At 36.4% G+C, this 15,329-nt stretch overlaps 3 protein-coding genes across 3 annotated transcripts; 2 read left to right on the top strand and 1 right to left on the bottom strand.

Moving 5' to 3' along the window:
- Positions 1 to 5,727, top strand: LOC110786098 (D-xylose-proton symporter-like 2). Its single transcript, XM_021990615.2, has 14 exons — positions 1 to 157; positions 374 to 468; positions 1,632 to 1,710; positions 2,098 to 2,157; positions 2,276 to 2,342; positions 2,424 to 2,548; positions 3,015 to 3,116; positions 3,241 to 3,609; positions 3,697 to 3,744; positions 3,848 to 3,910; positions 4,127 to 4,207; positions 4,412 to 4,510; positions 4,976 to 5,113; positions 5,285 to 5,727. The coding sequence occupies exons 1-14, from the start codon at positions 41 to 43 to the stop codon at positions 5,414 to 5,416; spliced, it is 1,575 nt and encodes a 524-aa protein (XP_021846307.1). The 5' UTR covers positions 1 to 40; the 3' UTR covers positions 5,417 to 5,727.
- Positions 5,728 to 7,275: 1,548 nt separating this feature from the next.
- On the top strand, positions 7,276 to 13,134 carry LOC110786053 (D-xylose-proton symporter-like 2). Its single transcript, XM_056838585.1, has 14 exons — positions 7,276 to 7,432; positions 7,649 to 7,743; positions 8,907 to 8,985; positions 9,373 to 9,432; positions 9,551 to 9,617; positions 9,699 to 9,823; positions 10,290 to 10,391; positions 10,516 to 10,884; positions 10,972 to 11,019; positions 11,123 to 11,185; positions 11,402 to 11,482; positions 11,687 to 11,785; positions 12,251 to 12,388; positions 12,560 to 13,134. The coding sequence occupies exons 1-14, from the start codon at positions 7,316 to 7,318 to the stop codon at positions 12,689 to 12,691; spliced, it is 1,575 nt and encodes a 524-aa protein (XP_056694563.1). The 5' UTR covers positions 7,276 to 7,315; the 3' UTR covers positions 12,692 to 13,134.
- LOC110786099 (pentatricopeptide repeat-containing protein At5g04780, mitochondrial) lies at positions 13,131 to 15,157 on the bottom strand. The gene has a single exon (XM_021990616.2). It carries the CDS (start codon positions 15,034 to 15,036, stop codon positions 13,297 to 13,299), a length of 1,740 nt encoding a protein of 579 aa, XP_021846308.1. The 5' UTR covers positions 15,037 to 15,157; the 3' UTR covers positions 13,131 to 13,296.
- Between the last annotated feature and the right edge of the window lie 172 nt (positions 15,158 to 15,329).

The raw sequence follows: 15,329 nt of genomic DNA on the forward strand, positions 1-15,329 counted from the left end.
ATATCCAAAATATCCAAAAAAATCGAAAAAATAAAATAAAATGTTCCTTTTTCGCCCAACTCCCTGTCTATTATTCCACACCATCTCAAAGAACACAATGAATATGGCTTCCATTAGCTCCGATCACCAACAACCATTTCTCTCTTCCTTAGGAAAGGTATGCAGTTCACCTAACCTATTTCCTATCTTCATTTCTCAAATTTGCGCGATCATTTTTCATCATCTTATAGTTACTGATTGATTGATAGTTTGTTTTGTTGCTATGAATTTCACTTCAAATTGCTGGATTTTTGTTGAATTTTTCCATTGTTTTGTCTTTTCTAATTCGGAAGTAGTGTTAATTTGATGATTTTTGTAATTTTGTGTTTTCCAGGCTTCAGGAGACTTTGATGTTGATGAAGAACAGCAACCGCTGTCAAATGGAGGTCATCCTACTGAGAATTTCTCGTTTATTTCCTGCATTTTACCGTAAGTTTTAATTTCTCTTTTTAGTGGACTTGATTTCTGAATTGTAAAAAAATTGACGAAAATTCAGATATTCATCATGATGTGACGAAAACACTCCTTTACAGTTGAAGTGTTGTAGGCCAGATTGGAAGATGATTGCGTTTAATAATTGTTGTAGCTCTTGCTTTTTATTGCCCAAGTTTTCAGACAAAATCATGCATTTTTTTTGGGGGTTCTGATTGTCCGAATGAGCCACAAAGACAATAAGGAAGATGATTAAACCCGTGAGCTATCATACGCAAACCCCCAGTGTTTGCACCTAGACTAATACGTCACTTGTATTCATTTTTGAGAAGTTTAATGAAGTTCTAAATCTTTATTGTTACTAAAACAAAATCATGTACATGATATAGTGTTAAACATGTAATTTACAATTTCCTTTCTGGAAATAGTTTCATGAAATCGTTCTTTTAAATAGGAAAATTTGCAAGAAACTACTTACCTTATAAACTACACTTATTGGAAAAGCTACCATTCTAAAATATGTTGGCATTTTCGTGTAAAATACCATTGTTGTAATGATTAACAAATGAAAAGCGATCTAATTTGACTTCCAGTTGAATTTAATGTGGTTCTGAATTACTGGCAAAGGGTAGTAATCACCATCATTTTGACTTTGGTTGATAAATTTGTGAAAAAAGGAGGATCAATATAGAATTATAGACTTTTGTAGGTTGAAATTGGTAATCTGCAAAGAAAATGACATTTAAGGTGACCGGAAGAGAAATCAGGCGTTTATATTTAGTTTTTTTCCTCAAAGGTGTATTTTTGTAAGGTGGCTTTTGCAAAATTATTTTCGAACTATTGGATAACTGAAATTGTAAATGGCCACATGTGTCATCAAAGACCACAAAATCCCGACGAAGGTAGTATATGTTTCTGTTTGGGGAGTGTTTTTCCCCTTGTTTATACAGGTTGTGTGATGGGATGATGGCCCTTTGTCGGAGCTTTTTTAGCTTTCTTTGAGCTACCGTATATATGCAGATCGCGTGGGTCACCGTACTGCTCTGATTACTGAGATACAAAACAACTGCTTAATACATTTGTTGTGCTGATGATCTGTGATGACTCGAATCTCCTGTTAATGCAAGTATGTGGTAAAATCTGTTCCTTTTTTTTTGCAGATTTTTATTCCCAGCTCTGGGGGGACTACTTTTTGGTTATGATATTGGTGCCACATCCTCAGCCACAATTTCAATTCAGGTATTAGGGTTATATGGATCGGTTTTATCGTTTCTATTCATATGCAGACTCTCTGGACAGTCAAAGCTTTTAGAATATTAATTTATCTTTCAGTTCTTGACCTTCTTTTGCATGTTATTTTGGGATGTATTTGAGATTCTTGAGAAGCTATGTCCACTATCACTTACACTAGGCCGGACGCAAAATCATATGATAGTTTCACTTGATTTTTGCATGAATGGTTTTTTCATGATTTTTTACGGCCTGTCACAATATATGCTTTTTTGGTGATATTGAAAATTCCACGCAGTGGAAAGTGTTCTATACTTCCAGGATTTAATTAAAATATTGGAATTTGGACAGAAGAAATATTGGTCCGAGCACTAATTCTTCTATGTTCTATTGCAGTCACCAACTCTAAGTGGAACTTCTTGGTATGACTTGAATTCTGTTGAAATTGGCCTTATTGTGAGTCCTCTATTCGTCTTTTTGATAATGCAGAAGAAACTTTTCTTTCCCACTCTTTATGTAGAATACTGTAAAAATATATTGACTATCTACTTGATATGGCTGTGGTCTTCTGCAGAGTAGTGGCTCATTGTATGGAGCTCTGATTGGTTCTGTCTTGGCATTTAAAGTTGGCGATTTCCTTGGTTTGTAATTTTGCATAGGCTGACAGTTTTTTAGATCTCTTCTTGCCATTTTATGTAATATATTTAGAGTACATTTTACAGGGAGGAGGAAAGAGTTGATTGCATCTGCTGTACTCTATCTTGTTGGGGCTCTAATTACAGCAGCAGGACCTACCTTCGTGATCATGATGATAGGACGTGTTGTATTTGGCATTGGTATTGGACTGGTATTTATCCTAATTATTTTTCTTTCCTTTGGGTTTACAGTGAAAGAATTTATGATTCTTGCCATGCTCATTGACAGTATATGTGAATATTCACAAATCACAATATTTACTTATACAGTTATACCATCACCCACCAGAAGTTCATGTCCTCTGCTCATAACGTTCATATGCACCTGATGTGTCTTACTGCATTTATATGTGTATGTTCACCTATATTTACCTTTCTTCAGTCTCCCTCCCTCTCTCACAGATTTTGGGGTTGGTGGGAGGGGGGAGCGTATCCGGTATCTACAAACTTAAAGTGTGCCCGTCTTTCTTCACTGAAGAAGGATATTAGCATCTTCGAAGATGTTCTCATTAATTAAGGCCGATATGGTGTCGTGGTTTATTCGGTTTTTCTTTTTGTAAACAACATAAAAATGAAAGTGTGTTTGCTTTTGTGACATTATGCAATTTGCTGTTGCAGGCAATGCATGCTGCGCCAATGTACATTTCCGAGACTGCTCCATCTAATTTAAGAGGTCGAGTAATCTCCCTGAAGGAGTTTTTCATAATTATTGGCATGGTTGTAAGTATTCAACTCCATTACCTTTGCATTTGGCTAGTTTGAGGGCATCAAGAGTCCTTCTTTATCTAGACAACTTCACAGCATACCTCTATTTTAGTCTTGCAACATTGTTTGAAATGTGCAGATGGGTTATGCCATTGGGAGTCTTATGGTGGATGTCACCGCTGGTTGGCGATATATGTATGGCGTGAGTTCTCCTTTATCAGTTATAATGGCAATTGGGATGTGGTGGCTGCCAGATTCTCCTAGATGGCTACTTTTGTGTGCTATACAAGGAAAAGAAAACAGACATGATTTAAGGGAGGATGCCATTCATTGCATGTGCCGTCTTAGAGGGCAACCCGTCAGTGATACAGCTGCCCAGCAAGTGGATGAGATCATAGCCGAACTTTCTCTTTCGGGTGAACTGAATAGCATCTCTACAGTTGAGATGTTTAGAGGAAAATATTTGAAGGCTCTGGTTATTGGTTGCGGTTTAGTTTTATTCCAGCAGGTATCATTCCTCAGTGTGGATTGTAATGCATGAAGCTGTTATATCCTCTTCAGATGTGCTTACATAACTTGTCTTCATGCTTCGTAGATAACAGGTCAACCAAGTGTGCTGTACTATGCTGGCTCTATCTTGCAGGTAAGACGTTTCATCTAGGTTATTGTTGTTGTATTGTTGTTGGCATTAATGACCCGGCCTTTTCTTAAGGGATTTCATGTTACTAATAACTTTTATCCAACAGAGTGCAGGATTTTCTGCAGCATCTGATGCGACAAGAGTCTCAATTCTTCTTGGCTTGGTTAAGGTAGATATTTTCAATATTGATACAGAAGCATGCCTTCCTTTTGGGGTTGTTGCCGAACATGTCTTATTACTTGAAATTATTTACCAATTTCAATCTGGAGTAAATAACCAGCTAGTCTCACTACATGAATAGTTAATGGGAAAAGATAGCTTGCATTTATGAGGGGTGCATGTCATATAAATTGTCCTTTGAGTAAATGTGGCTTACTGATTGCAGCTGATTATGACTGGAGTCGCTGTTTTGTTTGTTGATAACTTTGGGCGAAGACCTTTACTACTTGGTGGTGCATCTGGGATGGTAATCCTTCGCTCCTCCCTCCCATTCTTTCCCTCTGGATTCATGTACATGTGCTGTGCTTTTATGTTTTGAATTGCAATTTAATAGCAAAATGATGCCTATTATATCACTACTGAAATAAAGCCCACAGGACAATATAATTGTACACAGTAACTGAACTTTTTGGCCATGATTTCCCGAATTTATAAAGTGTTCATGTGGCAGGTGATCTCTTTATTGTTTCTTGGATCTTATTACACTTTCCTCGGTGATGCACCAGCTATAGCTGTCGTTGGTCTACTCCTTTATGTTGGCTGTTATCAGGTAAGGCCAACAATCTTGCATTACAAGTTCAAATAGTTAAACACCATATGTACAAATAGGAATCTCCTGCTTTACATGGTTTCTTCTTCATATTGATAAGTAGGATCTATAGGGAATCAATTAAGACTTTAAGAGTACAATTTGTGCAGCATAGTCTCCTTTCCTATAAAACGGATCTCACGATCCTGAACTGATCTAAGTTTCAGAGCATTCACTTAAAGTTTCAGGTATAGTCCATCAATAATATTTGGTTAAAACTGGAAGTACAAACTCATTGCTGAACTTCAATGAAACAGTGAACTATGTTGCACGCTACTTGCACAGTGTGTACAACATGGTGGATTTAATAATGGTTGATTTCACAGTCAACAGTTTCATGTAAAATTCCTCCACAAAAGGATCTGTTATATCCATGCATATTACAGTTTAATTTTAGCTCAGAGATTAATGTTGTACTCTTTGCAGTTATCATTTGGTCCAATTGGCTGGTTAATGATGTCGGAAATTTTCCCCTTGCGCATGAGAGGAAGAGGAATGAGTTTAGCTGTGCTCGTGAATTTTGGGGCAAATGCTATTGTTGCCTTTGCATTTTCTCCTTTGAAGGTATCTCCTACAATGACTCTTCCTCATTGCTCCAATTACTGATAATTTGCAATGATTAAAAACAACTCAGAAGTCAATTCATGTCCCCTTTTCCATTTTCACATAATATTTTTTTTTGGTGAAAGCATTTTTTTACATAAAATAAACCATTTACTTGTATCCTTATTGCAGGATCTAATTGGAGATGGAAACTTGTTCTTTATGTTTGGTGGTGTAGCTCTCTTGTCTCTCGTATTCATATTTTTTAAAATACCGGAGACCAAGGGGCTGACTCTCGAGGAAATTGAGGCCAAACTGTTGTAATTTCTTTCGGCTACATAGGACTTGCAAATTGAAGCTCCTGTACAGGCGAATATTGAGAAACAAAAGGGTATATACTATACGAAGTATATAGAATGCTCTCTTTAACGGTGCAGTCTGCTTAACTTTGAACTATACTTGTAACATAGGATCAAATTGGTTGTATCTTCTTGTACGTTCTGTAATCCTATAACAAGGTTTGGTTGTATATTTAATATGTAACAAAAATTTACATAAAAATGTCATTTAGGCTCTGTTTGGCACGCCATTTCAGGTGTCTTAAATGATAAGGTGCTAATAGAGCGGTTTGTCAAGCACCTTAAATAGAATAGTCTTAAAAGTGACTTAAATTGAAACGTTACTTTGAGTACCCGTTTCAATTTAAAGTCCTTAAATTTTCATGTATTTACCATTAATATTGAAATATTTCGGATATCCGGAATGAAAAAATAGTGATCCGAATCCGATCCGAAAATCCAAATTTTTTTTACGGATATCCGATCCGAAAATCCGAATTTTTTCCGAATATCCGAAATCTTAATTTCGAATCGAATCATCGAATTTTCGGATCGAATCAAACGGATCAGATATTTTTGCACACCCCTACTTGCAAGTTGCAACTGCATCCATGAACCTGAAACATGAGGGTGGGGGTGGTGGGGGAGGGGGAATGTGCAAGGTCAGTGACCCAGCAAGTAAATTCACATACGGCAACTTTTGTGTAAGACCGCCTCACCGGAAAGACCACTTTGGTTGCTTAACTAATTGGTTCCATTTCTTAACTAATTGGTTACATTGCTTAATTAGTTGATTCAATTGCTTAACTAATTAATTCATTTGCTTAACTAATTGGTTTCGGTGCTTAACTAATTAGTTTAAGTACTTAACTAATTGATTCCATTGCTTAATTTATATGATACCAAGGTGGTCTTTTGTATAAGATCGCCTTATAGAAAAGTTTGTAATTCACATATGCTACGTACTATGTCGAATTGTCAAACATGAACTAGGGTTCTTAATTATTACCTAATGAATGAATAAAAACTCACGCTTACACGATACTTTTAATTTAGAAAATTTGCACTGACGAACTCAAAACTCATTTACACGCTAAAAAGTAAAAACTCATGTAAACCTTAAAAACCAATGCTACACAAGTAACATAACCATCCAAAATCTTATAAAAGGTCATGGAAGGCCACTATATGTCTTTGCCATAAAATTTAGGTCGCCCAGTCAAACCATCCGCTTTGACAGGTGTTCCCTTAGCTCCAATATTTACAAAATCGAAATTTAGATCACCCAATCAAACTATAAAATTTAGATCGCCCAATCAAACTAGAAAATAACACTATATACAAATCTTCCTTTAACCATATTGTTTTACAAACGTATAAAAACAAAATTTGTTATGTAAATTTTATTCAATTTGTCTTAATTCATATTTCCAAAGTATTCACTATCAATAATTTGTATTTGAAATCATTAAAAATTATAAAGAAATATAACGATTAAATCTATATATTCCAAAATATTTGTTATTTTACGATTGTACATACCGGTTTATTAAAAATAATTAAATATACTAACGATTAAAAGGGTTTTGGATCCTCTAGAGTTCTAAAATAACTCTAAAATATAGAGTTTGAGCATATCAACCATTGGATGAAAAATCAATGGTTCATATATAATCTTTCCAAAATTTCCCCTATTTTTTCTCATCAATATGAGCCATTGATTTTAAAATGTTATTAAAACTCTAGAGGATCCGGACTCGATTAAAAGCAAATGGTTAACAAAAAAATTAAACGAATTCGAATTTTTCCTCACGAGTCCCTAGAATACACATGGTGCTTCTTCAAATATCCAAAATATCCAAAAAAATCGAAAAAAATAAATAAAATGTTCCTTTTTCGCCCAACTCCCTGTCTATTATTCCACACCATCTCAAAGAACACAATGAATATGGCTTCCATTAGCTCCGATCACCAACAACCATTTCTCTCTTCCTTAGGAAAGGTATGCAGTTCACCTAACCTATTTCCTATCTTCATTTCTCAAATTTGCGCGATCATTTTTCATCATCTTATAGTTACTGATTGATTGATAGTTTGTTTTGTTGCTATGAATTTCACTTCAAATTGCTGGATTTTTGTTGAATTTTTCCATTGTTTTGTCTTTTCTAATTCGGAAGTAGTGTTAATTTGATGATTTTTGTAATTTTGTGTTTTCCAGGCTTCAGGAGACTTTGATGTTGATGAAGAACAGCAACCGCTGTCAAATGGAGGTCATCCTACTGAGAATTTCTCGTTTATTTCCTGCATTTTACCGTAAGTTTTAATTTCTCTTTTTAGTGGACTTGATTTCTGAATTGTAAAAAAATTGACGAAAATTCAGATATTCATCATGATGTGACGAAAACACTCCTTTACAGTTGAAGTGTTGTAGGCCAGATTGGAAGATGATTGCGTTTAATAATTGTTGTAGCTCTTGCTTTTTATTGCCCAAGTTTTCAGACAAAATCATGCATTTTTTTTGGGGGTTCTGATTGTCCGAATGAGCCACAAAGACAATAAGGAAGATGATTAAACCCGTGAGCTATCATACGCAAACCCCCAGTGTTTGCACCTAGACTAATACGTCACTTGTATTCATTTTTGAGAAGTTTAATGAAGTTCTAAATCTTTATTGTTACTAAAACAAAATCATGTACATGATATAGTGTTAAACATGTAATTTACAATTTCCTTTCTGGAAATAGTTTCATGAAATCGTTCTTTTAAATAGGAAAATTTGCAAGAAACTACTTACCTTATAAACTACACTTATTGGAAAAGCTACCATTCTAAAATATGTTGGCATTTTCGTGTAAAATACCATTGTTGTAATGATTAACAAATGAAAAGCGATCTAATTTGACTTCCAGTTGAATTTAATGTGGTTCTGAATTACTGGCAAAGGGTAGTAATCACCATCATTTTGACTTTGGTTGATAAATTTGTGAAAAAAGGAGGATCAATATAGAATTATAGACTTTTGTAGGTTGAAATTGGTAATCTGCAAAGAAAATGACATTTAAGGTGACCGGAAGAGAAATCAGGCGTTTATATTTAGTTTTTTTCCTCAAAGGTGTATTTTTGTAAGGTGGCTTTTGCAAAATTATTTTCGAACTATTGGATAACTGAAATTGTAAATGGCCACATGTGTCATCAAAGACCACAAAATCCCGACGAAGGTAGTATATGTTTCTGTTTGGGGAGTGTTTTTCCCCTTGTTTATACAGGTTGTGTGATGGGATGATGGCCCTTTGTCGGAGCTTTTTTAGCTTTCTTTGAGCTACCGTATATATGCAGATCGCGTGGGTCACCGTACTGCTCTGATTACTGAGATACAAAACAACTGCTTAATACATTTGTTGTGCTGATGATCTGTGATGACTCGAATCTCCTGTTAATGCAAGTATGTGGTAAAATCTGTTCCTTTTTTTTTGCAGATTTTTATTCCCAGCTCTGGGGGGACTACTTTTTGGTTATGATATTGGTGCCACATCCTCAGCCACAATTTCAATTCAGGTATTAGGGTTATATGGATCGGTTTTATCGTTTCTATTCATATGCAGACTCTCTGGACAGTCAAAGCTTTTAGAATATTAATTTATCTTTCAGTTCTTGACCTTCTTTTGCATGTTATTTTGGGATGTATTTGAGATTCTTGAGAAGCTATGTCCACTATCACTTACACTAGGCCGGACGCAAAATCATATGATAGTTTCACTTGATTTTTGCATGAATGGTTTTTTCATGATTTTTTACGGCCTGTCACAATATATGCTTTTTTGGTGATATTGAAAATTCCACGCAGTGGAAAGTGTTCTATACTTCCAGGATTTAATTAAAATATTGGAATTTGGACAGAAGAAATATTGGTCCGAGCACTAATTCTTCTATGTTCTATTGCAGTCACCAACTTTAAGTGGAACTTCTTGGTATGACTTGAATTCTGTTGAAATTGGCCTTATTGTGAGTCCTCTATTCGTCTTTTTGATAATGCAGAAGAAACTTTTCTTTCCCACTCTTTATGTAGAATACTGTAAAAATATATTGACTATCTACTTGATATGGCTGTGGTCTTCTGCAGAGTAGTGGCTCATTGTATGGAGCTCTGATTGGTTCTGTCTTGGCATTTAAAGTTGGCGATTTCCTTGGTTTGTAATTTTGCATAGGCTGACAGTTTTTTAGATCTCTTCTTGCCATTTTATGTAATATATTTAGAGTACATTTTACAGGGAGGAGGAAAGAGTTGATTGCATCTGCTGTACTCTATCTTGTTGGGGCTCTAATTACAGCAGCAGGACCTACCTTCGTGATCATGATGATAGGACGTGTTGTATTTGGCATTGGTATTGGACTGGTATTTATCCTAATTATTTTTCTTTCCTTTGGGTTTACAGTGAAAGAATTTATGATTCTTGCCATGCTCATTGACAGTATATGTGAATATTCACAAATCACAATATTTACTTATACAGTTATACCATCACCCACCAGAAGTTCATGTCCTCTGCTCATAACGTTCATATGCACCTGATGTGTCTTACTGCATTTATATGTGTATGTTCACCTATATTTACCTTTCTTCAGTCTCCCTCCCTCTCTCACAGATTTTGGGGTTGGTGGGAGGGGGGAGCGTATCCGGTATCTACAAACTTAAAGTGTGCCCGTCTTTCTTCACTGAAGAAGGATATTAGCATCTTTGAAGATGTTCTCATTAATTAAGGCCGATATGGTGTCGTGGTTTATTCGGTTTTTCTTTTTGTAAACAACATAAAAATGAAAGTGTGTTTGCTTTTGTGACATTATGCAATTTGCTGTTGCAGGCAATGCATGCTGCGCCAATGTACATTTCCGAGACTGCTCCATCTAATTTAAGAGGTCGAGTAATCTCCCTGAAGGAGTTTTTCATAATTATTGGCATGGTTGTAAGTATTCAACTCCATTACCTTTGCATTTGGCTAGTTTGAGGGCATCAAGAGTCCTTCTTTATCTAGACAACTTCACAGCATACCTCTATTTTAGTCTTGCAACATTGTTTGAAATGTGCAGATGGGTTATGCCATTGGGAGTCTTATGGTGGATGTCACCGCTGGTTGGCGATATATGTATGGCGTGAGTTCTCCTTTATCAGTTATAATGGCAATTGGGATGTGGTGGCTGCCAGATTCTCCTAGATGGCTACTTTTGTGTGCTATACAAGGAAAAGAAAACAGACATGATTTAAGGGAGGATGCCATTCATTGCATGTGCCGTCTTAGAGGGCAACCCGTCAGTGATACAGCTGCCCAGCAAGTGGATGAGATCATAGCCGAACTTTCTCTTTCGGGTGAACTGAATAGCATCTCTACAGTTGAGATGTTTAGAGGAAAATATTTGAAGGCTCTGGTTATTGGTTGCGGTTTAGTTTTATTCCAGCAGGTATCATTCCTCAGTGTGGATTGTAATGCATGAAGCTGTTATATCCTCTTCAGATGTGCTTACATAACTTGTCTTCATGCTTCGTAGATAACAGGTCAACCAAGTGTGCTGTACTATGCTGGCTCTATCTTGCAGGTAAGACGTTTCATCTAGGTTATTGTTGTTGTATTGTTGTCGGCATTAATGACCCGGCCTTTTCTTAAGGGATTTCATGTTACTAATAACTTTTATCCAACAGAGTGCAGGATTTTCTGCAGCATCTGATGCGACAAGAGTCTCAATTCTTCTTGGCTTGGTTAAGGTAGATATTTTCAATATTGATACAGAAGCATGCCTTCCTTTTGGGGTTGTTGCCGAACATGTCTTATTACTTGAAATTATTTACCAATTTCAATCTGGAGTAAATAACCAGCTAGTCTCACTACATGAATAGTTAATGGGAAAAGATAGCTTGCATTTATGAGGGGTGCATGTCATATAAATTGTCCTTTGAGTAAATGTGGCTTACTGATTGCAGCTGATTATGACTGGAGTCGCTGTTTTGTTTGTTGATAACTTTGGGCGAAGACCTTTACTACTTGGTGGTGCATCTGGGATGGTAATCCTTCGCTCCTCCCTCCCATTCTTTCCCTCTGGATTCATGTACATGTGCTGTGCTTTTATGTTTTGAATTGCAATTTAATAGCAAAATGATGCCTATTATATCACTACTGAAATAAAGCCCACAGGACAATATAATTGTACACAGTAACTGAACTTTTTGGCCATGATTTCCCGAATTTATAAAGTGTTCATGTGGCAGGTGATCTCTTTATTGTTTCTTGGATCTTATTACACTTTCCTCGGTGATGCACCAGCTATAGCTGTCGTTGGTCTACTCCTTTATGTTGGCTGTTATCAGGTAAGGCCAACAATCTTGCATTACAAGTTCAAATAGTTAAACACCATATGTACAAATAGGAATCTCCTGCTTTACATGGTTTCTTCTTCATATTGATAAGTAGGATCTATAGGGAATCAATTAAGACTTTAAGAGTACAATTTGTGCAGCATAGTCTCCTTTCCTATAAAACGGATCTCACGATCCTGAACTGATCTAAGTTTCAGAGCATTCACTTAAAGTTTCAGGTATAGTCCATCAATAATATTTGGTTAAAACTGGAAGTACAAACTCATTGCTGAACTTCAATGAAACAGTGAACTATGTTGCACGCTACTTGCACAGTGTGTACAACATGGTGGATTTAATAATGGTTGATTTCACAGTCAACAGTTTCATGTAAAATTCCTCCACAAAAGGATCTGTTATATCCATGCATATTACAGTTTAATTTTAGCTCAGAGATTAATGTTGTACTCTTTGCAGTTATCATTTGGTCCAATTGGCTGGTTAATGATGTCGGAAATTTTCCCCTTGCGCATGAGAGGAAGAGGAATGAGTTTAGCTGTGCTCGTGAATTTTGGGGCAAATGCTATTGTTGCCTTTGCATTTTCTCCTTTGAAGGTATCTCCTACAATGACTCTTCCTCATTGCTCCAATTACTGATAATTTGCAATGATTAAAAACAACTCAGAAGTCAATTCATGTCCCCTTTTCCATTTTCACATAATATTTTTTTTTGGTGAAAGCATTTTTTTACATAAAATAAACCATTTACTTGTATCCTTATTGCAGGATCTAATTGGAGATGGAAACTTGTTCTTTATGTTTGGTGGTGTAGCTCTCTTGTCTCTCGTATTCATATTTTTTAAAATACCGGAGACCAAGGGGCTGACTCTCGAGGAAATTGAGGCCAAACTGTTGTAATTTCTTTCGGCTACATAGGACTTGCAAATTGAAGCTCCTGTACAGGCGAATATTGAGAAACAAAAGGGTATATACTATACGAAGTATATAGAATGCTCTCTTTAACGGTGCAGTCTGCTTAACTTTGAACTATACTTGTAACATAGGATCAAATTGGTTGTATCTTCTTGTACGTTCTGTAATCCTATAACAAGGTTTGGTTGTATATTTAATATGTAACAAAAATTTACATAAAAATGTCATTTAGGCTCTGTTTGGCACGCCATTTCAGGTGTCTTAAATGATAAGGTGCTAATAGAGCGGTTTGTCAAGCACCTTAAATAGAATAGTCTTAAAAGTGACTTAAATTGAAACGTTACTTTGAGTACCCGTTTCAATTTAAAGTCCTTAAATTTTCATGTATTTACCATTAATATTTTTGTGTAAAACAATTATTTTATAAATTTCAGCTCCATAATCCATTAATTCTACCAAACAATTTATCTAATCAGGTAGCTTATCAGTTTCTGTCACAACCTTTCTAGTTTCAGTTTTTCAGTTCTATTTCAGTTAATTTTTCCAAACACAACCTTAATATGTAGCATTAAAGCTGGCTGTATGATCAGTCACCAAAAATCCCCACAGGAACAACTGCCATTACTGAAATGGTGAAATCTATTCAAGTCCCTAACTATAATCTCCCTCTTTGTAATGGTTGAAGCAAACTTCATAAAATTATGACAATCCCCACAAATTCTCAAGTTCTTCATGATCCTAACAGGTGCACCAGCAGGCAAACTAATGACCCCAAAAGTGAAAGCAAGCTTCTCACTATGGTGTCTCAGCAACATCACTTTATTATTCTCATCAACATCATGAAGGTCATTCTCCATCTCCACTTTATAATCTAACCTCTCCATTTCTTCCATTAGTTTATCCAATTTCAAATAAATCTCTGTAATTTTAGGATGTTCTCTTTCTCCAACCATAAACTTATGTACTTTTCCTTTAATCTCAATCCAACTCTTACCTCTATCCTTAACAGCTTCACTCTCCTTGAGTAGCTGCCGCGATTCAGCAACTTTTTCCCAGTTTTTATTTGCTGCATATATGTTGGAAAGCAATACATGGTTACCACCATTGCTAGGTTCAAGCTCAAACAAGTGCTTAGCTGCCACCTCGGCTAACTCGAGATTCTTGAAATTTCTACAAGATGCTAATAGGGAACCCCACATAGATGCAGTTGCTTCAAATGGCATGGTTTTTATCACATCATATGCATCTTGAATGAACCCAGCACGGCCAAAAATGTCAACCAAGCAAGAATAATGAAGAACACTTTGTGTAATGTTGTGTTCTCTTACCATAAGATTAAAGTACTTTCTTCCTTCTTCAACTAACCCCATATGGCCACAAGCAGATAGGATCGAGAGATATGTCACTTCATTCGGGGAAAAACCCGTCTGCTTCATCTTCTCAAACAGAATCATCCCTTCTAAACATCTTCCATGTCTAGAAAAACCAGAGATCATTGCATTCCATAAAACAACGTTCCTGTTCCTGATTTCTTGATCAGAAAACACAGTGTAAGCTTCTTTAATGGCTCCACATTTCGCGTACATGTCTATAAGAGAGGAAGCTACAAAAATGCTTGCACCAAATCCAGCCTTAACCAGAGTAGCATGAACTTGGTTTCCCTCACTCAAACCACCTAACCCTGCACAAGCAGAAAGTATAGAAGAAAGGGTAAACTTGTTTTGCTCAATTCCAACCATTTGCCCTCTATGATACAATCTCAAAGCTTCTTCATACAGCTCGTTTCGCGCATAACCTGCCATCATTGAGCTCCATGTGACGTCACTCTTCTCCTCTAAGCTCTCGAAAACCCACGACGCCTCCTTCATAAACCCACATTTCGAGTAAACATCAATCAGAGCAGTTCCAACATAGACATTACTATCCATCCCATTCTTAACAGCAAAAGTATGCAGTTGTCTGCACTCGAAAATTGCAGATTTCGCAGCACAAGCACAAAGGACACTCGAGACAGTAAATTCACTCATAGGGCACTCTTCTCTTTGCATTCCTACAAAGAGGGATAGTGCTTCATCTGATCTACCGTTCTGGGTATACGCCCCGATTACGGTGTTCCAAGAAACTAAGCTTCTTTCAGGCATTTTGTCGAACACCTTACGAGCAGTATCGAGAAGGGCGCATTTGCAGTACATGTTGATGATCATGTTTGATGTTAGAGTGTCAACCCATGAAGCAGATCGGATGATTTGAGCATGGCATGCCTTCCCTTCCGCAATTAAACTGTTTCTTGCGCAATATTGCAAGAGATTTTGTAAGTACGTTGCCGCCATTGGAGAAGATCGAGCTTTAACTTTGTTGCTTGGAGTTTTTGGTCGTGTCTTCGCCAACTCATCTGTGAAGGTTGTTATTGCAGACTTTGGATCAATTATGGTTATGTATTGTAATTCTTGGCTAATTATAATTCTAGGCTAACACAAAGAACATATGACTAAGCAATGTCTTAGTTTGGTGGAAAGAATTCCACCTTTCAACCAAAAGGTTGGAGTTCAATTTCACTGGGGGCTCTTTGAGGGAGAACTTCATCTGTCCCAACTCATATGTGGTAATTGTTCCTCACAGACAT

This window comes from Spinacia oleracea, chromosome 3 (genome assembly GCF_020520425.1).
Source record: "Spinacia oleracea cultivar Varoflay chromosome 3, BTI_SOV_V1, whole genome shotgun sequence".
Classification (NCBI taxonomy): Eukaryota; Viridiplantae; Streptophyta; class Magnoliopsida; order Caryophyllales; family Amaranthaceae; genus Spinacia; species Spinacia oleracea.

What these genes read in the sequence shown, in the direction of transcription:
- LOC110786053 (XM_056838585.1), top strand. Translation starts at nt 7,316, where the DNA reads ATGTTCCTTTTTCGCCCAACTCCCTGTCTATTATTCCACACCATCTCA. An exon ending in TTTATTTCCTGCATTTTACC is followed by an intron (nt 7,744 to 8,906) that starts GTAAGTTTTAAT and finishes TTTTTTTTGCAG; the next exon opens with ATTTTTATTCCCAGCTCTGG. An exon ending in CAGCCACAATTTCAATTCAG is followed by an intron (nt 8,986 to 9,372) that starts GTATTAGGGTTA and finishes GTTCTATTGCAG; the next exon opens with TCACCAACTTTAAGTGGAAC.
- LOC110786099 (XM_021990616.2), bottom strand. Translation starts at nt 15,036, where the DNA reads ATGGCGGCAACGTACTTACAAAATCTCTTGCAATATTGCGCAAGAAAC.
- LOC110786098 (XM_021990615.2), top strand. Translation starts at nt 41, where the DNA reads ATGTTCCTTTTTCGCCCAACTCCCTGTCTATTATTCCACACCATCTCA. An exon ending in TCATAATTATTGGCATGGTT is followed by an intron (nt 3,117 to 3,240) that starts GTAAGTATTCAA and finishes TGAAATGTGCAG; the next exon opens with ATGGGTTATGCCATTGGGAG. An exon ending in ATGCTGGCTCTATCTTGCAG is followed by an intron (nt 3,745 to 3,847) that starts GTAAGACGTTTC and finishes TTTATCCAACAG; the next exon opens with AGTGCAGGATTTTCTGCAGC.